This window comes from Budorcas taxicolor, chromosome 19 (assembly GCF_023091745.1).
Source record: "Budorcas taxicolor isolate Tak-1 chromosome 19, Takin1.1, whole genome shotgun sequence".
NCBI classification, from domain to species: Eukaryota; Metazoa; Chordata; class Mammalia; order Artiodactyla; family Bovidae; genus Budorcas; species Budorcas taxicolor.
This window is the reverse complement of record NC_068928.1, coordinates 41,327,749-41,355,308: the sequence shown is the minus strand read 5'-3', so window position 1 is coordinate 41,355,308 and position 27,560 is coordinate 41,327,749. Positions and strand designations below refer to the sequence as shown.

Genomic DNA, 27,560 nt, shown 5'->3' with positions numbered 1-27,560 from the left:
CTTGGCATAGAAATCTCGCCTCTGTCTATTCTCTATGGTTAGTTAGAGGGGTGTTTGATCGAGGCTTGTTGCAAAAGTGTGGATTTTGGTTTTGGGTCTGTCTCTTCTGGCTCTGAGTGGTAGAAAGTGACAGGGTGATTCAAAATATTTCATAACAGGGATACCTGGGGGCTTGGTCCCTGAGAACAGACACTGACCCAGTCTGGATGGCTGTAACCTACAGGCTTGGGCCTGCCCATGGGGACCACCTGGAGGTGACTCCAAAGAGGCCAAGGCACCCAACTGTCCTCACTATCCCTGCCCTGTCTGGTGGTTCTCTCTTCCCTTCAGTTTATCCTCCCTTGTCCAGCACCTGCTGTCACCCTGCTGGCTACCTCCAGGCCTGACATGGGATAGTCTAGGAGAGGGGGTGCCACCCAGAGAGGCAAGCTTCAAGCAGACACCCTGGGTCAGCCAGTGACAGAGGGGAGTTGGGTGAGCTGGGAGATGCAGGTGAGAGGGCTGGGAGAATCCAAACCCCTAACACTGGACACAGGGCTGAAGTGAAGTAGGGAAGGGGAGGGCATGGTAAGATGCAGAGCAGCGGGGAGGACAGCCAGACTTCACTGTGGAGCAGAGGTCAAAGTGCCCTGGATTCCACTGGCTGAACCATGCTCGTATGGGCATCAGGTCTAATAGTGCCAGACTCTGGATGCCCCTGTGATCAGAAAAGTACAACCTGGAGCAGTCTGAGGGCCCCATGCCTCCTTTGTCCCTGTGACTCCTTCTTCCTTTGAGAACATAAGCCCAGAGAAGGCAGTGACTTGACCCAGGTCACACAGCAGTGAGTGGCAGGGACCAGGCCATCGCTTAGCTATTCTGGGTCTAATCAGGTGCTCCTCCCAGCCCACCGGTTCTCTGTCTCTGTCTCCTCCCTTCCTCACCCCCCACCTGACCCCTTCCCTCTTTTCTCTGCCTCTGGGCTCTTACCTGAGCCCAAGATCCATGGGAAAAAACTGGTCCTGCTCCCTGTCACCAGGTGGGCATAGTCTCTGTCATGTCCGACTCTTTGTGACCCCATGGACTGTAGCCCACCAGTCTCCCCTGTCCATGGGGATTCTCCAGGCAAGAATACTGGAGTGGGTTGCCATGTCCTCCTCCAGGGGATCTTCCCCACCCAGGATCAAGCCCAGGTCTCCCTCGCAGGCAGATTCTTCACCGTCCGAAGCCCATGTCGCCAGGTATTAGTTGCTAAACATCCATCTTTGACCTACTGGACAAGCCACAGGTGCTTCAGATATCTCCTGGACTTTGGGTGAAGACATTCTCAGGCGAACTGGAACAGCTGGCACTGAACCTGGTTGTGAGCCCTAGCCATGTCACGTGACCTCTCTGGTCCCGCATCTTTGTAAAGGAGCTGTGGGAGACTCCAATGTGTGCACAGCGCCTGGGAAGTGGTAGCTCCAAGTGCTGGTGTTAAATGAAGAGTCCCCAGGCTGAATGGGGGCTGGGAAACCCTACGGTGTGGGCTCAGGCTCTTTGCTTGATTACACGATGGGACACCGGTGGGGCCAACACTGCTGGCCAGTAGCACCCTCAGAGCTGGACAGTGAACCCAGTGGGCTCAGCTTCAGACCCTTGCTCTGCCCAGGGCTCAGGTGATGAGAGGTGGGTAGCCGGGCATGCTCAGAGAGTGCACCACACTCTTGTGCGCTGCTCCATAGAAACAGTCAGGGGTCGGGAGTGGGCTGAACCTCCATTCCTGCCACGGCTCCAGCTGCTTGGCTCCTGCGTGGAAGCGGTAGACAAGACTGTGCAGGCTTGTGACCTGATGAATAATCATGTTGTCAGCTCCTCGAACCACACAGTGTGTGCCCTGTGCATGCAAACGCTACAGTTTGTAGAGTATTTTCACAGCCTCATCACATGCATTCAGACGGCCTGCGTGTCAGGGGTGCTTTACTTATGTAGCTTTGTCTAACACTTTATCAAATTGTTCAGAGCATCTGTGTTGGTTAAGGAACCCCTGCTCTCAACCTCAAATGCACACCCGTTACTGAGTCCAGTGTACCTCTCCAGCCGTTCACACTAAAGTTCAATGCTGTTTGGAGTGGGTATTTGCACAGCAAGTGGCAGACTCAGGATCCCTTCTCAAGTGTTTTCCATCAACAGAGAGATGATAGAAAGTCTTACATTTGATCAAATTTCCCCAGAGTGAACATAAAATTCATTTCAAGGCATCTGATCTTGTTTGCACTTTCTAGCTATGACATCTGGCTGTCTTTCTCATTCACATGTACTCAGATCAATTAACCCATTGACAGATAAGTGCTGAGCACCCTGTGCATGGAAGATGCTACTACAGGAGTTTATGTCAGGTAAGCTGGGGTGGGGGAAGCAGCTGGACCAAACAGTGGTTAATGGGCACTGCTTGATTGTTACTGATGTTCCTGATGTGAAGATACCACCCATGCACTGCCACACAGCTTCAGAGATGGAAGGTGTGGGTGAGGGACTGGTTTTCAAGTTCTTAGGAGCAGGGAGATCATTAAGAGCTGGGGAGTCCAGGGAAGGCTTTAGAAGAGATTCAGAATTGATAAGGAACCTTGAAGGATGGGCAGCAGTAGCAGGAAGGAGGGAAAAGGGCATTTGAGGACATGGCCAAGTGTCTTCATGGTATATGGTGGGGACAGCACGGACTCCAACTGAGCAGGGTGCAAAAGTCCTGTGGAGAAAGTTACTAGGATACTTGCTAAAGAATCATTAGCTCTTGCTAATGAGGTTCTAAGTAATTATTTTGTTGTATTAAAAAGAATGCTAAGAAAAGTGGAAATAGATCAGAACAATTTCATAGCTTTAAAAATATTGCTGCTCAAGAGATACATGCACCCCAATGTTCGTTGCCACACTATTTCCACAGCCAGGACATGGAAGCAACCTAAATGTACATTGACGGGGAAATGAATAAAGAAGGTGCGGTACATATACACAATGGAATACTACTCAGCCATAAAGAGGAATGAAACTGGGCCATTTGCAAAGAGGTAGATGGACCTAGAGACAGTCATACAGAATAAAGTAAGTGAGAAAAAGAAATACAAATATTGTATATTTATGCATATATGCGAAATCTAGAAAAATGGTACAGATGAACTTATCTGCAAAGCAGGAATAAAGTCATGGACGTAGAGGACAAGCATATGGATGTCAAAGTGGGAAGGGGAGATAGGATGGATTGGGAGATTGGGATTGGCATACATACACCACTATGTGTATAATAGATTAATGAGAACTGATGGAGAAGGAAATAGCAACCCACTCCAGTGCTCTTGCCTGGAGATTCCAATAGACAGAGGAGCCTGGCAGGCTGCAGTCCATGGGGTTGCAAAAGTTGGATACGACTTAGGGTCTAAACCACCAAATGGGAAAGAAATCCAAGGAAAAGGGGATATATGTGTATGTGTGGCTGATTCATTTTGCTGTGTGGCAGAAATTAACACAACATAGTAAAGCAATTATACTCCAATCCAATCAAAACAAAACAAAAATATTGCAGCTCAAGGCATCAAATAACAAGATGGAAGAGAAGGGGGTTGCTGGGTGAACAGTGTAAAAACACTTTTCCTTATACAAATATTACTGATATGTTTTATAAAATTATCTAAACACACCGATCAAGAATTCTTAGTCACACCTTTGGCACCGGGTTGGCTTATGGGCTTGCCTCCCTCTGGCTTTTGGCCGAGAGAACACCTTGCTCTTTGCTGAAGGGCTGGTCACTCTGGGCAGGTGCTGCACCTCCACAGGAATGCTTGATCTCTAGCCATCCTGAGCCTCAGTTTCCCCATCTGTCAGAGTAGGGATAGTAAGGCTGACTCTGGAAGTATCTTTCACTCCCTGTTCTCTACTCACTTTTTATCTTCTTCCTTCTTCTTTCTTTCCCTTTCTGTGTTCCCTTCCTCTCAAAAAAATAAAATTCTTTCTTTGCTTCCTTATTTAGCACAATTCACCAAATGGAAAGCACCCATCCATCCATTTGCTATGAAACATCTGGAAGCCCAGTGCTTGACACTATGGAGGTTTCATGAGAAGTACGAGGTCAGCCTTGGCCTCCAAGTGCTTATGGTCTCCCTAGGCAGAGAGGTTGGAACATGAAACAATTAGAAGATATCAATGAAAGTGGAAACAGTGACAGATTTTATTTTCTTGGGCTCCAAAATCACTTCAGACAGTGAATGAAGCCATAAAATTAAAAGACGCTTGCTCCTTGGAAGAAAAGCAAAGACAAACTTAGACAGTGTATTAAAAAGCAGAGACATCACTTTGCTGAGAAAGGTCTGTATAGTTAAAGCTGTGGTTTTCCAGTAGTCATGTACCGATGTGAGAATCAGACCATAAAGAAGGCTGAGAGCCGAAAGTGGTACTGGAGAGGACTCTTGAGAATCTCCTGGACAGCAAGGAGATCAAACCAGTCAATCCTAAAGGATATCAACCCTGGATATTCATTGGAAGGACTGATTCTGATTCTGAAACTGAAGCTCCAATACTTTGGCCACTTGATGCGAAGAGCTGACTCATTGGAAAAGACCCTGATGCTGAGAAAGAGTGAGGGCAAGAGGTAAAGAGGGCAACAGAGGGTGAGATGGCTGGATGTCATCAGTGACTCAATGGGCATGAGTTTGAGCAAGCTCTGGGAGATAGTGAAGGCTGGGGAAGGCTGGCGTGCTGTAGTCCATGGGGTCACAGAGTCGGACATGACTTAGCAACTGAACAGCAACAAGTGAATGGAGGGCTAGTAGGTCAACCACTGGCCACTGCCTTGGGTGATCAGAGCCGGGAGGCACTGTGGGGCTGGGGTAAGGGGTGGGCTCTACGGGGAAGGTCAGGCTGGGGCTGGGTCCCCAGTGGCAATGGAATGGGCCTCGGTCTGGAGCCAGAAGGCTTGGGCTTCAGTCTCCCTGGGAAGAAGACTGTACTAATGTTGGCAAGCAACCCCTGCCCTGGAAGTCAGTGTCTTCCTGTGCTGCAGGGTGTGTGGGGGCTTAAAGGAAAGATGCACCTGGAATGCCTGTACGAATGCTAGTTCTCAGTTGCTCACCAGCTGTGGGACCTCAGGTTGGCTCCTGGAACATTCCAAGCCTCAGTTTACTCAACTGCGAAAGGGGGATATTGGTGATGCCATCTCATGAGGCTGTTGAGAGGTTGAGCAAAGAGAGTTTGGTGAACAATGGCTGGTCCCTTTAGCCTCATTAATAACAGGGCTGGCTGGGCAAAGGAACCCTTTCCAGGCAGCACAGCTGTGGGGCCCTGCCTGGGAAGCCATGTGGCCCTCAAACTGTGTAAACAGCCTGAGGCTTCCCAGGCCTTGGCAGCTGTAGCTTCTCTGGGTCCTCTGGTGGCCCTCGCTGAGCCAGAGCACGTCCTCAGGAGGTTGGGGCTTAGGAGGGCTTGGGTGGGGCCTTACACCCCCATGGGTGGGAAAGGCAAACACCTAAGGAGGTGCAGCCAGGGTTCCAGCTCAGCTGCGTCCTTTGCACTGGAGCATGGATTTCCAAGAAGGAGAGGCTGAGGCAGCCAATGGGATCCTGGGGTTGTGCCGGGCGGGTGCTGGTCACACCAGGCCCTTGGATGTGGGAAGGGCACAGTGACTCATGGGCGCTCTACACCTGAGGGCCCCAAACACACACACCTGGCCCGTGGGATGGTGGCCTGTGTCCTCAGAACCTGTCCATACTCCCCCATGACATGAGCTTAGCATCACTGGTCTGAGGATAAGACTGCACCCACGTGGGGACAGGCAGTCTTAGCAGCTGCTGTCACTGAGAACCTACTATGCACAGGGACTGTTCTAGTTCTTTAAACTCATGTAGTCCTGACAGCAGCCCTAGGAAGTGGGTATATTTTCCTCCTCCCATTTCACAGAGAAGGAAATGGAGGGGTGGAGAGAAGTGAAGGCAAGCGATTGGGGACGTGGTGGGGCTGGGATCTGAACCCACAGGATCTATATGTAACCTCAATGCTGTGCTGCTTCCCCAGGGACAACGGAGGCTGCTGACCATCCCTATGTGAAGGCCACTCCGCTCTGTCCTTTCCATTCTGCATGAGCCCGACCATGTTCAGTAGCTGGTTCTAGAGCAGAGGTGCAGGCGGGCAGCGTAGTGGAGAGGGCTCAGCCGGACTCAGATTGGCAGATTGGCTTTGTAGCTGGAGGCCCTCAGGTGAGCTCTAATTAACTCTGGGTCTTGGTTTTCACAGCTTCAAGATGGAGATGATACACTGGGGCTCACAAGGCAATGTGAGGACGAATGCAGTGCTTGGCTGATGGTCACTCTCCTGATGGGAAGAATTATATGTCCTTAGAAGCGTGAGTGGGCTTTTCAGGTGGCTCAGTGATAAAGAGTCCACCTGGCAATACAGGAGATGCAGGTTTGATCCCTGGGTCAGGAAGATCCCCTGGAGAGGGTAATGGCAATCCACTCTAGTGTTCTTGCCTGGAAAATCCCCATGGACAGAGGAGCCTGGTGGACTATAGTAGGTGGGGTTGCAAACAGAGTTGGACACGACTGAGTGACTAAACAATAACAAGAGTGAGCAGGAACCAAGACTGCAGGGCCACCCAGGGGGCAAGTCCTGCAGAGCTCTTCCTGATACTCCCAAACTGACTCAGTTCCTGGTCCCTCTTATGGGTCTCTCTTGCTTGCAGATCGGATCTGCTGAAAAGTAACCCACTCTTGTCGAGCTCTCAGCATCCGTCCAGACAACTATGAAATGAAGTGAAGTGCAAGTTGCTCAGTTGTGTCCAACTCTTTGCGACCCCATGGACTATACAGCTTATGGAATTCTCTAGGCCAGAATACTGGAGTGGGTAGCCTTTCCCTTCTCTAGGGGATCTTCCCAAGCCAGGGATCAAACCCAGGTCTCCTGCATTGTGGGCAGATTCTTTACCAGCTGAGCCACCAGGGAAGACCAAGAATACTGGAGTGGGTAGCCTATCCCTTCTCCAGGGGATCTTCCCAACCCAGGAATTGAACTGGGGTCTCGTGCATCACAGGCAGATTCTTTACCAACTGAGCCATCAGGGAAATAGACAACTATAGCAGAGATAAAATCAATAGCCAAGCTCTAAGCGCTTCTGAGGGGCTGTGAACAAGACCACTCCCCTGTCCCCAGGCAACCAGGAGAGAAGCCTTCTCCATTATTTACCCAGGGCCTGGAAAGGCATGCCTTCCTACACATGGGAGGTGTCACCATGGGGAGGTGCTCGGTTAGCCTCCCTTTAGTGGTTTTGGCTAGCACTGAGGCTACACAACTGGAGGAGATTTCCTGACAAGAAAAGGAGCAGGGATGTGTCTCTCGAGGCTCTGCTGTATCTGGGGTGACGAGTTGTCCCATTTTGCCCAGGATTAAGGGGTTCCTGGCACGTGGGACTTTATCACAGAAACCAGAACAATCCTGGAGAAACTGGGAGAGTTGGTCACCAGAGCCATATTTCCCAGCCCACTCTACAGCCTTCCGTGTCTCCCTAGGCACTAGGTCCCCATCTTTCTGCAACCATCAGGCTTGCTCGTCCATCTCCCAGAAGCCAGCCCGAGACCTCCTCTATGCCCTAGGGCTCATCAAAGGAGACCCTGCGGGAGAAAGTTGAGACAGCGGCTGGACTCCCACACCTCTGGAGGCTGATGACAGGCTCCTTTGAAGAACAGATGAAGACTTGGTCCTCCGGGGGACATGGGGAGCTGGAGATGAGTCTTGACGTAGCCCCTGGTCCAACGGGGCTCTTTTTCTTTTATGAGGCCGGGAAATGTTCATGGGAAGCTAAACATGAGGTTAATGAGGGGTTCTGATGGAAAGTGGTATTAACTTTAACAAGGAGAAAACACTTTGTAAAGAACAACGCCCACTGGGGTGGAGATATAAACCTGGGCATAAGGAGCTGTTTCTCTGTTTCAGGGGGTTTCCGGGCTCGAAGCTCCATCACGTGTGCTGTCCAAGTCATGGCTTCCAAATGCCTCAAGGCCAGCTTCTCATCGGGGTCTCTCAAGGTCCCAGGAGGGGCTGGTGGGGGCTCAGCTCGCGTGTCCACAATATTCTCCAGCAGCTCTTGCAAGCTCCCCGGCTTGTCCCGGGGGCCCCGGAGTTTCTCTGCCTGTTCAGTCGGGCTGGGCAAGAGCAGCTGCAGGGCCGCCAGCTGCCTCCCTGCTCTCTGCCTCCCCTCCGGAGGCTTTGCTACCAGCTACGGCGTGGCCGGGGGCTGGTTCGGCGAGGGCATCCTTACAGGCAATGAGAAGGAGACCATGCAGTTCCTGAACGACCGGCTGGCCAGCTACCTGGAGAAGGTGCGGCAGCTGGAGCGGGAGAACGCGGAGCTGGAGAGCCGCATCCGCGACTGGTGTGAGCAACAGGTGCCCTACCTGTGCCCCGACTACCAGTCTTACTTCCAGACCATCGAGGAGCTCCAGAAGAAGGTGAGGGGGTCTGAGACGGAGCCCGGGGCCACCAGCACTAGCCTGGTAACTCTGTTCCCACGGGACGCTTCAGAGGTCATAAAGCTTGGTCACATCTGCAGCCTCCGTTGCTCCTTCCAAGGCGGTATCATTTGGCCATTTTACAGATGAGAACACTGAGGCTCAGGCTGGCTAATTGACTGATCCAGGGGGTGGTTAGTGGAGTCTGAGCTTGAGTACAAACTCTATGAACTAACTGGTTGTGAGACCTTTAATGTAATCCCACAAGCCACCTCTCTGGGTTTGAATTTATTTTTTTCTCTCTTTTCTAAGGTGAGGGGATTGGGTCTGAAGTGTTTGGTGCAGACCAGGTTTCATATAACTAACTCTGGGAGAGACTGTCAGAAGTTTCCTTCTTGCCCAGCCCACATACCCAGAAAGTCCTAGCCAACTCCTGGAAGGGAGCATTTGTGTCCAGGGAATCATAGAGTAGCTTCTTGCTAATGACCTGCTGAGAGCCCCTTCCAGTCCTGGGAGACAGGAAGACAGGAAGAAGCCGCCATGTCAGGTCTTCCCTGCAGCATTTCCCTGCCTCTAACCCAGGTTACAGGTCTGAGATGCCCTGTGTTGCTAGGGACCTTAGGGTTTCCCGCTCTGATCCCTACAGCACGCCCATAAGCTTCATGGAGCCTCAGCTGCCAAGAACCCAGGGTTGGGTGACCCTCTCCCTCCAAAGACAGCCCATGCCAGCTGAGCTGGGCAGCAGAATGGGGAGCTCCTGCCAGCAGAATGTCTTTTCTTTCCCTGAAGTCACTTCCTTATTTCCCCAGATCCTGTGCACCAAGTCTGAGAACGCCAGGCTGGTGGTGCAGATTGACAATGCCAAGCTGGCTGCAGACGACTTCAGGACCAAGTGAGTTGTCCCATTTGCCCTTTGGCTGGGGCTGGTACAGCTGGACATGGGTGGCGTCCAGACTCAGGTTTTGGGTCACCCTGAATCACTGAGGCATAAGGCAGGATGCACAGCACCAGGCCAGTCTGGGGTGGGATCTGACACAGATAAAGAAAGAAAAAACAGCTTCAGGCGCCCTGCTATGTGCCTACCAGGTACGAGACCGAGGTAACTATGAGGCAGCTGGTGGAGTCGGACATGAACGGCCTACGTAGGATCCTGGATGATCTGACCCTGTGCAAGGCCGACCTGGAGGCCCAGGTGGAGTCCCTGAAGGAGGAGCTGCTCTGCCTCAAGAAGAATCATGAGGAGGTGAGCATGGGGGCAGGTGAGCATGGGGAGCCAGGGTAGGCATGGGGAGGAGGTGAAGCTGGGGGAGGAGGTGAAGCTGGGGGAGGAGGTGAAGCTGGGGGAGAAGGTGAGGCTGGGGGACAGGCAAGCATGGAGAATAGAAGAGCATGGGGGGCAGGTGAGCATGAGGAACAGGTGAAACTGGGAGAGAAGGTGAGGATGGGGGGTAGGTGAGCACGGGGAGCAAGTGAACATGGGGAGCAGGTAGGCATGGGGGAGGCATCCATCTGGGAAAGTTAGTGCTGACCCTGGTCTGTGCCACAGGAAGTGAACTCACTGCGCTGCCAGCTCGGTGATCGACTCAACGTCGAGGTGGACGCTGCCCCGCCCGTTGACCTGAACCGTGTTCTGAATGAGATGAGGTGCCAGTATGAGACCCTGGTGGAAAATAACCGCCGGGAGGCTGAGGACTGGTTCAACACCCAGGTAGGTACCTGGGAACCGTCAGTGCAATAGAGACACATGGTAGGTCACAGAAGTGACCTTGAGGCTCTGAATCAAAAACCGGAGTTTGAGTCCCAGCCCTGTCTCAACCTCACTGTTCACCTTGGGCATATCGCTATCCTGAAGGCGACAGTGATCTCAAGGGTGAGATGAATGGAGTGGACGGGGTGATCTGGACAGTCCTTCTTGGCTCATGATTCTAAGCAGCTTCTGTCGACTTCTGAAGCTGAGTCCCCGGTATTTCTGACTGGGTCCCATGTGTGTGTGTTTCAGACAGAGGAACTGAACCAGCAGGTGGTGTCCAGCTCGGAGCAGCTGCAGTCCTACCAGGCAGAGATCATTGAGCTGAGACGTACGGTCAACGCCCTGGAGATTGAGCTGCAGGCCCAGCACAGCATGGTGAGCCCGAGCCTGGCTTGGGGCCGTGGTTGGACCAAGCCTAGCAGTGCAGGGGCCTGCCCACCCCAGCCTCCATGCTCTGACCAGGTGGGCAGGTTCCAGAGGGTCAAGTTATTGAGTGTCAGGGATTTTCTGTGCAGAGAAGAGGAAGAAGGGCCCAACTCCCATTCACCAAGGTCCCAGGGGTAAAAGACAGGTAACTAGTAGCACTCGGCCTGTCCTGGCAGCATCTCCTGTATTTGTGAGAACAGATTCATTCTGAGTAATTATCAGTGACTCAGAGATACCATTAACAGGGGAGCTCCTCTCTAGATCAGGAAGCTAAAGGGCTAATTGACTCATCTCAGATGAGATATCTGATTGTGGCTCATCCAGGCTTGAAGTGATTCTTCCTTCCTACACAATCCTTGCCCTCACAGAGAGATGCTTTGGAATCCACCCTGGCGGAGACGGAGGCCCGCTACAGCTCCCAGCTGGCCCAGATGCAAGGCCTGATCGGCAACGTGGAGTCGCAGCTGGCGGAGATCCGCTGTGACCTGGAACGGCAGAACCAGGAGTACCAGGTGCTGCTGGACGTGCGGGCCCGGCTGGAGTGTGAGATCAGCACGTACCGGGGGCTGCTGGACAGCGAGGACTGCAAGTGAGTTCCCTGCATGCTCTCTCATCTACGAAGCCTTGGAGAGACAGCGTGGTGGCCTGGGAAGAGCCTGATATTTGAATTCAGTGGCCCTGGGTTTTGGTTTAGGTCTTGTTATATAGTCATCCTTTGACCTTGGCAAGTTCCTTTACTCTCTGGGCCTCTGTTTCCTCGCTGGTCAAATGAGGGGGCAGGATTAGAAGACCATTTTTTTTCCTCATTCATTAACTTGAAAAAAATTATTAATTCTTGAATGTAATTTATTATTATGTATTTCATTTTGTTAAATCAATATTTAAAGTTTTCATCATTATGACATCATTGTATTTTTCATAGCTGAACTACATGATGCATTATAATTGCTTCTTTCTTTGATTAAGTGTGATTGAATGCAAGTTCAAGGCAAAACATCAGAGTCAGGAGCAGAGAAAGGTTAATTGCAGGGCCCAGCAAGGAGAACAGGTGGCTCATGTGCAAAATCCCTGAGCAGCAGGACTTGAGGGATTTTTAAGGGGCTCTGGGTTATTGAAAAACAGCAATTGGAAAATCATAGTGATCTGACTTTCTTTTTTTCTCCTAGGCTCCCTTGTAACCCGTGTGCCCCGGACCACTCGCCCTCTAAGTCTTGCCTCCCCTGTCTTCCTGCGGCCTCCTGTGGGCCTGGCACAGCCCACACCACCTGTAGCCCCCGCCCCATCTGCGTGTCCTGCCCGGGAAGCCGGTTCTGAGAGTGACTAGTCCAGAAAGCCAAGGCCATTGTATCCAGGGCTTGGACTTGGCCTCAATTCAACTGTAACCCTAAAGCCCAATCCCCTGTAACTTTGTGCCTAGCCCAGGCCCAGACAATTACACACTTTATCTTTCTCAAAGCCTGCCACTAGGGTCGGAGGCCTTAGTGGCAATAAGACCTCGAAGGCCTCAGCTCCTCATCATTTTGATGGGGGCCAGAGCCTCTGTTCTCAGGCTGCCTCCTGGGTCAGGTTTTCCTACTGGGTGCTGTTTCAGTGGTGTCTGAAATGCAGCAAAGGGCTTCTATTGTAAAAACAATAAAGCACGTTTGCTCTGGTTCTCTAAGCCTAACCAGCTCTGTTCTGATATTGTTGGTTTGGGTCTCTGTTGGTTTGGGTGAAGAGGGGTGACTCTTAGGCAGATGAATGGGGGAGGTTGGCCATGTATGACCCTGGGGATGACAGGGTCCCTATGTCTCTCTTTGGGGTGGTTAGCGGTCTACAGTGGGATGTTTAGCTCAGTTTTCCTGTTTAAGACCCTTCTCCAAGGGCTTCTCTGATAGCTCAGTTGGAAAAGAGTCTGCCTGCAGTGCAGGAGACCTGGGTTCGATCCCTGGGTCAGGAAGATCCTCCGGAGAAGGAAATGGCAAACCACTCCAGTATTCTTGCCTGGAAAATCCCATGGATAGAGGAGCCTGGTGGGCTGCAGTCCATGAGATCCCAAAGAGTTGGGCACGACTGAGCAACTAACATTGTCTTTCCAAGGTTCTACTGTGGTGACATGTGTTACAAGCCCCTCCTACCCCCTTAGTATTCATGGTCGACTTGGGGTTCCAGGGGAAGATGGTTAACACTGAGATCAGTAGAATGTGAAGCATTTTAGGCCACTTCATTAGTTTCATGCCTGTGGTTCTTATAGGAGCAGCAGTATGGAATCTCACACCTGGGGGACTCCATTAAAGCCCCATGCTTTAGAAATGTGTTATCTTCAATCCCTCACACAACCCTTCCAGTTCAGCATCTCTCTTAAAACCCCACAGCCTAGGGACTTCCCTGGTGGTCCAGTGGCTAAGACTCTGTGCTTCCAGTGCAGGGAGTCTGGGTTTGATCCCTGGTCAGGGATCTAGATCCCACCTCCCGCATGCTGCAACAAAGATCAGAGATCCTGAGTGCCACAACTAATATTCCGTATAGCCAAATAAATCAATAAACAAAAAACCAAACCAAACCCCACAGCTCATCCAAAGCAGGAGACGGGGGAGTGAGCCCCGTCTGCTTCCTCCTGCAGTTCAGAGAGTCTTGTTCCTAAGAGACTCATCATGTTCTGGAGTTCTCTTGACCTCTGATGAGGTACATGGTACCTTTGGGAAGTGGGAGCTCTCAGTCTCTTGGACCAAAGACTCATTTGTGCCCAGAATGTCCTTTTTCAACAGACCAGGCAAATTGCAAGCGCTTCCAATCCCAGTTGGAAATGGAGAAGGATGAAAGCTAAACTCCTTGAGACAGAAAGGAAGAAAAGTTGTCCCCAGATAGCCACATGCTCTCCAAAAGATGTGAAGAGCACCACTAAGGAACTTCACTGATGTCAAGAGACATCACTTGTGACAGCGCTGGAGGTGGAGAACAGTTTGATGAAAGATGACTGAGGTGATGCTGAGACGCCCCCAGCCCTTGAGAGGACCCAGTCGAGTTCCCTCGTGCTGTGTGTGCGTGCTAAGTCACTTTAGTTGTGTCCGACTCTGCGACCTGATGGACTCTAGCCCGCCAGGCTCCTCTGTCCATGGGATTCTCCAGGCAAGAATACTGGAGTGGGTTGCCATGTCCTCCTCTGGGGGATCTTCCCAACCCAGGGATCGAACCCACATCTCTTATGTCTTTTGCCTTGGCAGGTGGGTTCTTTAGCACCACTTGGGAAGCCCCACACATAGTACCAGCAAGGACATTTCTGAAGTGAGCATTTTTGACACCTATGCGCTTCCCAAGCTGGATGTGGAATTACATTACCTTGTGAGTTGCGCCATTCACACCAAGGTAGTCAGGAATCATTTCTTGTGAAAGCTGGAAGGACCAAGCACCTCACTCCCATTTAGACCTGTGGAGCTAAGCTGAGCCCTCAAAGATGGAAGAAACACTGTTCTCTGAAAAAACAATAAAATGGAAATTATACTTAAAAAAAATTAGAGATATTTATGCTCCAATCACTCAGTGGTTCTCAAAACCACCTGGAGGATTGTTAAACACGGATGACTGGGTGCCGTTCTCAGAATTTCTGATTCAGCTGGTCTGGGATGAACTCGAGAAACTGCACCATTAACCTGTAACCTGTTGATTGCTGTGGTCTGAGACTAACCCTGCAATATCTTCAGGGTATAACTATATCTTATATTTTGAGAATGAGGACTTTTAAAAAGAGTTTTTTGATGTGGACCATTTTTAAAGTCTTTATTGAATTCATTACAATATTGCTTCTGTTTTATGTTAGCACTTTTTGAAAACTATATTTACAGTTTTTGGCTTTTTGGCTGCAAGGCATGTGGGATCTTAGCTCTCTGACTAGGGATTGAACCAGGATTGACCAGGGATGTGTCTCCGCATTGGAAGGTAAACTATTAACCAGTGGGCCACCACAGAAGTCCTGGGGGGTGAGGATTAGATGGACAGTTTAATGCCAAACTCCCAGCACAGTACCTGGTACTTGTACACATTCCGTAAGCACTGGTGATGATCTTGAAGGCTGGTCTGATGTGTCTCATTCCATGTAGTTTGTATTCATATCACTCTTCCTTCTGTCTTCTTGAACTAGAATTTATGGTTGTTGCAAAAAATTAAACTGAGGGATGATTTAATCTAACGCTTTCAATTTGCTGGAGGGAACTGAAGCCCAGAGAGGTGGGGTGACTTTCCCAAGTCACACAGGGAGATAGGTTTCTATCTTGATTTTTCTTAAGCAACATATTTCAGGGAATAGGACAGGGTGGCATTTTTCCTTCCCTGCCCCTTCACGAACTCTTCTAGAAATACATGAAAAATAAGACAACTATTTATACTTCCATATTATATTGAGAAGGTGCATGAATAAAACGTGACTACATAACACACACATATTAAACACAAAGTGTGTGAGCCCACGAGTTCTGCACTCAGGCCTAAAAACCACTGGTCTCTCCTCAGGTTGCTTTCTTGGGAAGTGCTCAAGGACTTCTAGAATCAGAGACACCTGCTCCTGGTCTCCCGGCTCCACTCATCCTGGTGCTGCCGTGTCATTTCTTGAGAGAGCTGATTCACTCTGCCTCTGGTCTCTGAGGTCCCAAAGTAAACCACCCCACCACCTGTCCAGCTTTTGCAGAAAGTGAGAGCAGAAGCTGTTTCAGCCTCTTCAATAAACATTAATCGAACTCTCTGTATGTGGAGCAGTGAGAAACGAAGGGGAGGATCCAGAGAAGGTCTAAATTGAGCTTCTGCTCACAGAGGTACTCATGACATTGACCTCCTTTCCCAAGAGTAGGGTTCTCATCTCTTTCTTCCTCAGTAGTGTCCAGCTGAAATGATGTCCCTGTGTTGTTTGTTTTCTCTCCTCTAATTTTTTTCTTCCCCTGGGAGGAAGATGATGCTCATGAATGAGGCTCAGAGGCTGTTTTTCCTTCCCCCTGGATTTATACCACTGCCAGGATCCTGCAGCTTCTGTCACCCACACATCTCCTCCTTAAGGGGCCAGGCTTCCTCTTCCCACAAAGGATGCTCTCATTAAAAGCAGGTGCCTCTGCCCCAGAACTGTGGCCTGTCTCTGGGCTGGAGAAGGCAGGGGCGCAGGGGACAAGGTCACTGGCAGCCCAGGGTCAGGCCCGGCAGCCCTGGCCTGGAAATGAGGGCCTGGGCTTGGAGTTGGTCCTTTGAAGATGTATCCTGGAGCTCTCTCCCCTGATCAATGACAGAAGACCAGAGTCCCGCGTTACCCAAATGACAAGCTTGGCCTCTTTTATGAGGAAAGGAACTCCTTATTGGAAACCAAATTACAAATTAATTAGCAGCTTCCTCTGGGATTGAGTCTAAACATCAACACCCCTCCACAATGATTTGGTAGCAAAAGGCACCTCACTCCATGAGTATAAAAAGGCTCGAGCAGAATGCAGTTGGCAGACCACATTGCAATTCAGGTAGCTGCAGCCTTTCCGACACGCCATTTGACTGCTTCCCAGCCCCCATCAAGAGCTGACCCTGATCCTCCTCTGTCAGCTCCAGCTGCATGAGCTGCCGGCCAGAGCGGTGTCTGGGTTACATCTGCCAGCCTGGGACGTGTGTACCTTCTCTCTGTGTGTCCACCACCTACCACCCAACTAGCCGCATCTTCAGCTCCATGGGTTCCTGCAGTTTGTACTATGAAAGTGTCTTCAACAGCAACGAGAAGGAGACCCTGCAGTTCCTGAACAACCGCCTGGCTGCCTACCTGGAGAGGGTGAGGCAGCTGGAGCGGGAGAATGTGGAGCTGGAGAGACGACTCCAAGAGGCCTGTGACTTTCAAGAGCCCACTGTGGGACCTAACTACCTGTGTTGTTTCAAGACCATTGAGGAGCTCCAGCAGAAGGTAAGGGCAAGTGGTGAACAGACTCCCTGGGAGGGCAACTCGAAGAGCTGAGATCCAGATTTGAATCTCATTCATTTCTTTAGCTACATTCAGGGAAAAGAAACTTCCCTAGGGCACAGCATTTTCTCATAATTCGAGTACTCAGCCAGAGTCCTTCATGTGGAAAGAGGCTTGGGATCTAGTCTCAATTCTGACATTGCTTCATTACCTGACTCTAGGAGGTCCCGTCCCTGGGCCTCGGGTTCCTCATCTGGAAAATGGGAATAATAAAGGTCCTTATGTCTAGAAGATTCTATGGGCAAATATAGGTAAAGTACTTAGCGTAGCCCTTGATACATGGTGAGTTTTCAGTAAACACGAAGGCTTGTTAAGGACCCTTCTAATGTCATGTCTAATAAAGTCTATCCTTCCATGTTGCTTATTGCCTCCAAAACAAGGCATTTAGATTCAATGACTATCCCCCAGAGTTCCAGGGGTTTTGGCAGGGGTGGCTGCAGGACTCACTTGGGTTCTTTCTGCTTCTTCTTGTCCTGGACCGATCCCTTCTGTGTGCCGTGGCCCCAGATTCTGTACTCAAAGGCAGAGAATGCCAGGATAGTCGTGCAAATTGACAACACCAAGCTGGCTGCAGATGACTTTAGGAGCAAGTGAGTTTGGTCCAGGGGGTGGCGTGGGGTGTGGGGCAGGGGGAGAGCCCTCTCTCCTGGCAGGTGCTTGGGGACAGCATTCTCTTATTTTCCTAGACAGTTGGAAAAGTGCCAGTGGCTCCAGGTCGTCCCTGGGTCTGGTATTCAGTTTCAGCTCTCAGTGGCTGACCGTGTTCTTACACAGGTATGAGACAGAGCTGGGTTTGCGGCAGCTGGTAGAGGCCGATACCAATGGCCTGCGCCAGATCCTGGACGAGCTGACCCTGTGCAAGGCCGACCTGGAGATGCAGGTGGAGTCCCTGAAGGAGGAGCTGATGTGTCTCAAGAAGAACCACGAGGAGGTGAGGCCTGAAGTCCAACCAAGGTGGCTCTGGGGAGCCCAGTGGGGAGAACCTGGGGTTTGGGGTTGGCTAGACATGGGTTGAAATTCCCTGGCTGGCCACAGATTGTATCTGTGACTTTGCCCAGTTTATTAAAACTTTCTGAGCGTCCTTATCTGTAAAATGGGGCTGGCTCTATCAACAAGGCTGCTGTGAGAGTTTCTGTGAGGTTATGGGTCTTAAGGGCTTCCCAGCTGGCGCTGGGAAGAACCAGCCTGCCAGTGCAGGAGACTGAGGAGACGCAGGTTTGATCTCTGGGTCGGGAAGATCCCCTGGAGGAGTACTTGGCAAACCACTTCAGTATTCTTGCCTGGAGAGTTCCGTGGACAGAGAAGCCTGGTGCGCTACAGTTCACAGCGTTGCAAAGAGTCGGACATGATTGAAGTGACTTCGAACACACGCACAGGTTCTCAAACGCCTGTCCCTTGGCTGGTGCTCAGAAATGCTAACAACCTTCCCTTCTGCATTTCTTGGGCTTCTGTGATTGCCAAGTGCTTGTGGTGGCTTGTTTTCTCACGAGAACTACATCCCGGGAGTAGAGTGGCCCAGTAGGGATGAGGAGGGGTTATTTTCCAGAATTGACATGAAATGGCTGTCTGTCTCTGCTAGGCTGGACTGTGAGGTGGCCCCCACCTCTTCTAAGGGAGAGGCAGTGGTTTTCTTCTGCTTTCTCTCCCCATCCTTGTTCTTCTTCCTTTCATCTGTTTGTACAGAATATACTTCATCCAAAAGGCATGGGTCGACCCTCTGCTTTCTGACTTTTCCTCATCTAATGTAGGTCCTTGGTATGCAACCCCTCTGCCCTGGGCACCCGTGTGCTGCGAAGCTCACCTGAGCTCTGGTGTTTTCTTCCCTCATTCCCTGGGTTGACACTCAACCTCTTGACTTGGGATTTGAAAGCACAAGTGTCTCTGAATCCTGCTAGGTTTCCTAGGCTGAAGTGAAAAGTAACCATCAGTTACCACATACTCACCGAATGCTTGAAGGCACCTGACTCATTCCATCTAAATCAGAGAACTGGGAGCTGCCCCAAGAGGCTGCTAATAAGGAGCTATCACCGAGTCTTGGCAGCCTCAGCGACAACTTTCTCTCCTTGGCTGCCAAGCCCGGGAGGCGCCTGCTGTAAGTGGGGCCTTGAACGAAGTAAAGCCAGGCTCCTGTTGCTCTCCTTCCCAGACAAATGCAGGCTGGGATGGTGGCAGGGGAGACAGGGCACAGCTGTCCAGTTTTAGTCCAAATGGATCAGGCAAACCCTCATGCTGCTCTCGGCTTCTGCCAAAGCAACAGGAAGCCTCTCCTATCACAGGGAGGTCCAGGTGGAGCTGAACAACCCTTGGGATGCTGAAGAGTGGCTGCAGCCCTCATAGGGCCCCTCTAACGTGGAGATTTTTAGCATCCTTTGCTTCATCTTCTCACATCTCCCTGGGTAGATGAGCCAGGATCACGTGACTTCATATTTGCCTGGTGCTCTTGCCTCTTTTCAGGAAGTTGGTGCTCTCCGATGCCAGCTTGGGGACCGCCTTAACATTGAGGTTGATGCTGTGTCCCCAGTGGACTTGAACACGGTGCTGGAAGAGATGCGATGTCGGTATGAGGCTCTGGTGGAGACCAATCGCAGGGACGTGGAGGAATGGTTCACCAGGCAGGTGGGTCTCTCGCAGGGGGGCTGGCTTCCCCAGGGTCCCCGAGAGGTACTCCCAGCCTTCTCCTGTCTCCCTCACTGCAGATGGAAGAGCTTAACCAGCAAGTGGTCATGAGCTCTGAGCAGCTTCAGAGCTACCAGTCAGATATCATTGATCTGAGACGAACGGTCAACACCCTGGAGATAGAGCTGCAGACCCAGCACAGCCTGGTGAGTGTGCTGATGGGCTCCTCTCCCCCAGCTCTGGATGCCAGGCAGCATGGAGAGTGGGTGCAGGCTTCCAGGAAGGAGGAGGGGGAGGAGTCGGAGGAGGAGGAGGAGAGGAGGATGGGGAGGAGGTCCAGATTCAGCTACCACTGCTGCTTGCCCAGCTGACCTCTCCTGGAGGAATGTTTCTCCCAAGACCCAGCTCAGAGATAAATGGGCCATGGTTCATATCTGATGTGGGCTAAGTGACCACTGTCAACTACTCTTCCCAAGAAGGCTTGATCTCTGCTTAGCCTGCCCTTCCAAACCCATGCTTTTCACCCTTACCTGTAGAGCTTTAAAGGTGCTCCCTGCCCAAGTTCCTCCCCAGGTAAATTTAATCAGAGTCTCTGGAGGTAGGGCCTGGGCCTGGGTGCTTTTTAGAGGCTCCCATGTGGACTCTAATGTGCAGCCAGGGTTGAAGACCACTGATTTCAGTGATGCTTGTAGGGGAGGAGCCTGGTGAACCTCAGATCTAAGGCCTGAAGCTTAAGGTTGAAGAAGGAATATGGTATTTAGGGTCACATGAACCTGAGTTCAAATCCTGGTCTGTCACCAGCTGTCTAACCTTGAACAAGCCCCTTGACCTTTCTGGGTTTCAGTTTCTTCAGTTCTGCAGAACGTCCCTGCCCAGGTTCTCCCTGGCTCTTTCTTTCTTTCTTTCTTTTTAATTGAATGGAAGTTTCTTTAAATTCTATAGTGCTTTTCAATTTTCAATAGTTTCACACACATGATTTCATATAATCCTATAATAATCTTTTTTTCCCCTACCCTTGTATTGCCCCTCACTCTTTTCTTCTCCCCGCTGGTAACCACTAGTTTGCTGTCTGTATCTGTGATTCCTCTTTGTTTTTGTTTTATTCACTAGCTTATTGTATTTTTCAGATTCCACATATAAGTGATATGGGCTTTCCAGGTGGCACTAGTGGTAAAGAACCTACCTGCCAATGCAGGAGACATAAGAGATGTGGTTTGGATCCCTGGGTTGGGAAGATCCCCTAGAGGAGGGCATGGCAACCCACTTCAGTAGTCTTGCCTGGAGAATCCCATGGACAGAGGAGCCTGCAGGGCTACAGTCCATGGGGTCACAAGGGGTCGGACAAGAGTGAAGTGACTTCGCATGCACACATAAGTGATGTCATACAGTATCTGACATATGACTTAGCCTAATGCTCTTCACGTCCATCTGCGGTGCTGCAGAGGGCATTATTTTATTATTTTTTTATAGGTGAGCAGTATTCCATTGTATATATGGACCGCATCTTCTCTCTCCATTCATCTGTCGATGAACACTTAGGTTACTTCGTCTTGGCTATTATATGTAATGCTGCTGTAAACACTGGGGTCCATGTATCTTTCTGAATTAGTGTTTTTGTTTTCTTCAGATATATACCCAGGAGTGAAACTGCTGGGTCATATGGTAGTTCTCTTTTTAGTTGTTTGGGAAACTTCCATGCTGTCTTTCACAGTGACTGCTTCTTGGTTCTTTCTGAGCCAGGCCATGGAGAATAGGCCCATTCTTATTAGTTATTTTGTCTTTCCCTTTGCCTTAGAGAGACTCCCTGGAGAACACCCTGACAGAGACGGAGGCCCGATACGCCTCCCAGCTGGCCCAGATGCAGGGCCTGGTCACCAACATAGAGTCCCAGCTGGCTGAGATCCGCTGTGACCTGGAGCGGCAGAACCAGGAGTACCGGGTGCTGCTGGATGTGAGGGCCCGGCTGGAGGCAGAGATCAACACGTACCAGGGGCTGCTGGACAGCGAGGACTGCAAGTACGTGGCATGTGTGAGGTTTGGGAGAGGTTACAGGAAGTAATTGCCTATAAGATAGAGCCATGATTAAGAAGTGATTAGGAAGCTGGCATGATCCGGAGAAGTCAGGCAGGTACTCATGGTGCCATCTCACCCCTGGCCCACTGGGACCGTTCTGCTCCAAGCTGACAAACTCCTTCCAAGTGCCCACATGTGCCAGGCAGCACGGGGGAACGGAGATGGATGATGCCAGAGAGTCTATTCTCAGGTCGTTTCCATCTCCAGGGAGACAGACAGGCCACTGGAGATCACACGGGTGTGTGTGGGGGGATGTCTTTGACACTTGGGAGGATGATGTAACTTCATGTGATAAGCTGCGGAGGGAGGGAGGACAGGAAAGGTCAACTGGGCCTCATTCAGTGGAGAACCACTAAGGTCCATGCTGGGGAGGGAGGATTTTATTTAATAGACTGTTGGGAGGCCTTACTTTTTTTGAGGAGGAAAGGATAAAATTTGCTTAACTGACTAACTCCCTTGAACTCAAAGACAAGAGAAAAAAAAACTTGTTTTTTGATGCTTATTTTTATTTATTTGTTTTTGACTGTGCTGGGTCTTTGTTGCGGTGGAGGCTTTCCTCTGCGGCGAGCGGGGTGACTCGCTAGTTGCAGCGTGCAAGGCTTCTCATTGCACTGGCTTCTCTTGCTGTGGCTCCCAGACTCCGGAGCACAGGCTCAGTAGTTGAGGCTCACAGGCTTAGCTGCCCTGTGGCATGTGGGATCTTCCCCAGTTAGGGATGGAACCCATGTCTCCTGCACTGGCAGTGGAATCTTTACTACTGAGTCACCAGGGAAGCCCAGGAGAAGATATTTTCCTTCCCTGTACCTGGTATCTGGTATAGTGAATGCTCAGAAAATGATCAAGGCAATGAGAGCTCAACACTACTTTTCAAGAAGATGGCAGCAGAAAGGACGGAGTGGAAAGAAGGAAGGAGGAGGATTAGGCAGGGGAGCCATTCAGGAGGCCCTGGGTGTGGTCTAGGTAACAAGAAATGGGGAGGGTCTGAATCCAGGCAGTGGAGGCATCCACTCTCAGCCGCGGTACAGGTAGAACTGGGAGGGTTGGTGGCTGTCTGGAGGCAGGATATCTCTGGGCCTTGGATAGCAGGTGGCTGATGACTGTAGGTAGACATTCAGCCCTGCTTTTCTATCATTTATAATCCTGTCCTCCACAGCAAAGAGTTGCAGAGTCAAATCTTTTTCAAGGACCAGGCCAAGAACATACTGGAGTGATGTGGGTCACTGAGGGATGGTGGAGAACCAGGGAGCTCTGTCCTGTCCAATGAGAATGGTGCTGCCCCCTCAGGGCCATTTCTACCATGTGAGATGAAGATTCAGTATTGTTGGGTCTTCCCATTATTCAAGGGAAGCTTGTTTTCTTTTAAATGTTAAGTCCTCATGATTTTTAAATATTTTCAACAAATTAAAAAAAAATCCAGTGCTTTCAAATTAAAAAAAAAAAAAAAATCCAGGCCAAATGGAACACAATTCACGCTGGATGTGGTCCTTAGGCTGCCTATCCAGTCTCTGGGCTACTTGGCCTCCATCCTATGTCCAGGGTGTTGTTGCTGGTTTTGAACCCACACCTGTCAGTCTCTGAGATCCTCCTTTTGTATTCCTTCTCTAACAATTGATGAATTCATCTTATTCAAAACATTCTTATCAAGTGCCAGCTCTAGGCCAGGTATGCAGGGTGGGTACAGGGACTGCTGATCTCTCTGGCTAGTGGGGAGACAGACCAGAGTAGAACAATGACAGAAAACTCTGGAAGGAGGGACATGGTGCCCTGCGGGCATCTGACAGAAATCATAGGAGGCTTCAGGGAGGCTGTGGCAGTTGAGTTGAAGGAAGCTGCTCTTCCTCCTGGCACAAGGGGGAGCCACTAAGGTTTTGGACAGAGATAGTTGTGCAGTCGCTAAGGCCTGTTTGATATCCCTTGAACTGAAACATGCCGGGTTTCCTTGTCCTCCACTATCTCTGAGTTTGCTCAAACTCATGTCCACTGAGTCAGTGATGCTATCTAACCATCTCATCCTCTGTCTACCCCCTCTCCTTGGTCAGGGGAGGGGACATGCTAGAAGGTCACTCTGGCTAAGGAACTGAGGATGCTTGGATGGTTAGGAGGGGTAAGAGAGGGGTTGGGGAGACCAGTTAAGAAGCCGCTGGGCTCACATAGGTGAAGACAATGAAGTTACGACAGGGAAAACAGTGGAGATGGTGGCCACTGGGAGCCTTTGGAAAGCACAAAGATGGGGGTGGGGGATGCAGAATTGACAGGACTTGTTGGCGAGCTGGGCTTCTTTCTAAACCTCTCCACATGCCTTTCTTCCACAGGTTGCCGTGTAACCCATGCTCCACTCCCTCCCAGCCCACTTGCGCGCCCTCCTCCAGTGTGCCCCGGACCATCTGCGTGCCCCGCACCGTCTGTGTGCCTTGTGTCCCCTGCCACCCGAGCTGCCACTGAAATCCCTCAGCGATGCTGGATCCTGAGGGATGCGAACTGGGTGGCTGGTGCTTCCTGAGCTGCGCCTGCCTGCAGTTCAGCGGCCACCAAAAGAGCAGGGCCAACCCCTGGGAGCAAGGAAGGCCACTAGCAGTACCAGAAAGTGAGCTGTCAGCAACTGCGCTCTGATACTGCAGGGGGCGCTCTAGCTCCCGCTTCTTAGAAATGGCTGCTCGTATTTCTTTCTTCGCGGGTGTTTCTGGCTGTCCGGGCTGCGCTTTGGAGCACTGTTCTCAGTTAGCTAGTAAATAAAGCCTCATCCAGGGTCCTGCACACCTGTCTCCCTCTCCTCGTCACGTATGCTGCTGTATCCACCAGCCAATGCTGCTCAGTTGGGGTCCAGAAGAATGTGGCCAAATTTTATTTTATTTTTATGCCCTTTCTGCTTCAATAGAGACTTGAGGGGGAATTTACTAAAACGACCTGCATGCCACAAACGAGTTAAAACCAGGCCATCCATCCAGAGCCAAGTAATAAAAGAATAAAGAGAAGGGGGTGGTTATGATGCCAGAATCCTATGCCAGACTACTGTTAATTGAGTATCTGATAACCCCACCCCCAAATCTCATTATACTTGGTACAATGGGATCATTCATTCATTCATTCAAAAAACCTTCATGCAGGTTCCATATTAGGGGCTGACAAACCCACTGTGGTAGTCCTCCAGAACCTTGTTAACACTTCATTTAACCCTTGAAACAGTCTGTGAAAAATGTACCATTATTGAGGCCAGAGAGATTAAGAAACTTGCCCAAGGTTACACAGCTTGTACGTTGTGCACCCAGGACTCAAATATAGACTTTCAGGTCCCAGAGATACTCAAATAATTCATATTCTCTGTCCCCACTAATCACAAACACAGCTGAGTGCAGGGGATACCAAAAAATGCAAGCAAAGCAATTTTCACAGTCCAGACACTTACAATTAGAGAGAGCTTACCAGTGTGTGTAAGGCCACACTCCTTCCACAATGAACCAATAAAAAAAAAAAAAACAAACTATTACTACCAGTTATTGAACACTTATATTGCCCCTGGTGGGCTTTGCTGGTGGCTCAGTTCAGTTCAGTTCAGTTCAGTCACTCAGTTGTGTCCGACTCTTTGCGACCCCATGGACTGCAGCACGCCAGGCTTCCCTGTCCATCACCAACTCCTGGAGCTTCCCTGTCCATTACCAACTCATGTCCATTGAGTCGGTGATGCCATCCAACCATCTCATCTTCTGTTGTCCCCTTCACCTCCCGCTAGTGGTAAGAATTCACCTGCCAATGCAGGAGTTGCAGGAAATGTGGGTTTGATCCCTGAGTCAGGAAGATCCCCTGGAGTAGGAAATGGCAACTCATTCTAGTACTCTTGCCTGAAAAATCCCATGGACAGAGGAGCCTGGCTTGTTAGTCTGTGGGGTCACAAAGAGTTGGACATGACTGAGCATGCACAATACATGCATGCACGCACAATGCACCTGGTATTCTGTGGAGCACCTTGAGTAAATGGATTTATGCAGTTTTCACAAACACTCTGTAAGGTAGGCATCAGGCATCATGTTCATTTTACAGATGGGAGACGGAGGCTCAGAGAGTGGTTTAGTCAGCTGCCCCAGGCTATAGGCACGATCAGAGATTTGAGCCCGGCTCCACTGCAGCCCTATTCTAGCCACTCTGCCACACCCCCAAATCCCTACCTAGAAAGACAGAGATTGGGAGAAGTACTAGCTTGAGGGAGAGCAGAAGGGCTTCATGTAGCCTGCGGTGTTTGAGACGGGCCTGGAAAGTTGACGAGGATGTCTACAGAGCAAAGGACAGGAATAGGTATTTGGGGTCTGTAGGAAAACAGAAATCAGGCCCAGGAGGCTTTGAATGGACCTGTTGACTGAAGCAGCAGGCTCATGGGAAAGACTGGTGGGAATAAAGTTCAAATGGTAGGAAGGCATCAGCCCTTGGGAGGCCTCAGGTAGCCTATGAAGAGCCTGGACTCTATTCTGAAGGCAGGGGGAGGGCTGCAGGATTTGGGCCCCTGGATGACATGACTGGAGTGGTATTTTAGAAAGTTCCACCAAGGGGTATAAAGAAGGTGGCTGAGAGGCAGGGAGAAAGTGAGTGGAAGAAACTCACAGGGTCTTGACTAAGGAAATGACAGTGGGAATGGAAAAATGAAGGGTCAATCTGAGCAACTCAGTGAAGGAGCCAAGTAGGCAACAGATTGGCCATGGCAGATGAAGAGGAGAGAGCTGGAACCTTGAATACCTGTCTGAACCTCAACTTCCAAATACACAGTCCTTCTTTAATGAGCTGAGGTGATAGTTCTATTAAGGATCTGCCCTCGAGACTTGCCAAGAAGTGATGAGAAATGGATTGGATCCTGAAGCTGCCTGGGACTCTCCGGACATGATCCTGCACGCATGCCTGATGGACTGGGTCATGAGCCTGGCAGGAGACACAAACACACTGCTTAGCTAGCTGTGGTTACTGGTTGGAGTAACTTCAGTGAGCTGCAATGTCAAGGGACAGGGGCTTCTCATTGGATGCTCCAATAACTGAGTGCAAACAAGACTTCCTTCTGACTTTCCGTGTGTGCGTGCTAAATCGTTTTAGTCATGTCCGAGTCTTTGCTACCCCATGGACTATAGCCCACCAGTCTCCTCTGTCCATGGGATTCTCTAGGCAAGAATACTGGAGTGGGTTGCCATGCCCTCCTCCAGGGGCTCTTCTGGACCCAGGGATTGAACTTGCATCCCTTACATCTCCTGCCTTGGCAAGTGGGTTCTTTACCACTGCTATCACCTGGGAGGCCCTTTTACTTGCTCTCGCTGTGCAAAATTTGTCTAGAATGTGCTTATCTTGATAAACACAACAGACTGAACAGAACCAAATCTTCATTCAGTTCTAGAATCCTGGGCCTTTGCTTTCCAATACTGTAGCCACTACCTCCATGTGGCTATTTAAGTTTTAATGAAATAAAATGGAAAAATTCAATTCCTCAGTTGTACTAGCTACATTTCAAGTGCCCAATACCTATATGTGGCTGGTGGTACCACATAGTGCAGAAAATAGAATATTTCCACTATTGTAGAAAGTTCTACTGGTTGCCACAGTCCTGAACTGTCAGAATCACAAAGAGCCTTACAGATGAACGGGTCCAGTCTCTCCCATGTACAGACAGGGAGTCTAAGGCCTAGGGAAATGGAAAGATGTACTCACAGATACACAACCAACAGGTGGAAACTGGAACCAAAGGTTTTGCCACCAAGCCTAGCAGGTCTCTCTGAGCTCTGTATGTTTTCTCCAAGCGCTAAGGTTTTAAAATAAAAATAAAATAAAAACCTAAAAACAAATTTTATTATTTTTTCAAGTTAATAAATATTTTCCCCTTTCTCCTACTTTTACATCTCTAAGAATAGAGACTTTTATTTCCCCCTGAGATGCTGAAACTCTTTCCCGGGAATATAATTCTCCTTTCAAAACGAGCTAGCAACTACCTGAGACTTCTCTTGCAGTCCAGTGGTTAGAACTCCACGCTTTCACTTACGAGGCCGTGGGTTTGATCTTTGGTAGGGAAATTAAGATTCTGCAAGCTGTGAAGAACAGCCAAAAATTAAAACAAACAAAGAAACCACCAAACCCAGAATCTCCTCATCCTTTTTAAAAATTAATTCATTTTTTTATTGAAGGATAATTGCTTTACAGACTTTTGTTGTTTTCTGTCTCTCCTCATCCTTTTAACATTTGACTCAGTAGGTGCCTGGACCTTAGGCTGTAGCCAGTGCTGCAGCAGACGTAATCACACGGGGAGTTGAGGACCAGGAGTCCAGGCCCCTAGACA

General features: G+C 50.1%; 2 protein-coding genes across 2 annotated transcripts; both read left to right on the top strand.

Annotated features, from left to right (window-relative positions):
* The first annotated feature begins 7,973 nt into the window (after positions 1-7,973).
* KRT35 (keratin 35) lies at positions 7,974-11,934 on the top strand. The gene is made up of 7 exons (XM_052657086.1): positions 7,974-8,444; positions 9,254-9,336; positions 9,531-9,687; positions 9,991-10,152; positions 10,444-10,569; positions 10,989-11,209; positions 11,787-11,934. The coding sequence occupies exons 1-7, from the start codon at positions 7,974-7,976 to the stop codon at positions 11,932-11,934; spliced, it is 1,368 nt and encodes a 455-aa protein (XP_052513046.1).
* Positions 11,935-16,141: 4,207 nt separating this feature from the next.
* On the top strand, positions 16,142-23,704 carry KRT32 (keratin 32). Its single transcript, XM_052657580.1, has 7 exons — positions 16,142-16,516; positions 17,081-17,163; positions 17,348-17,504; positions 19,028-19,189; positions 19,270-19,395; positions 20,985-21,205; positions 23,575-23,704. The coding sequence occupies exons 1-7, from the start codon at positions 16,178-16,180 to the stop codon at positions 23,702-23,704; spliced, it is 1,218 nt and encodes a 405-aa protein (XP_052513540.1). The 5' UTR covers positions 16,142-16,177.
* The last annotated feature ends 3,856 nt before the right edge of the window (positions 23,705-27,560 follow it).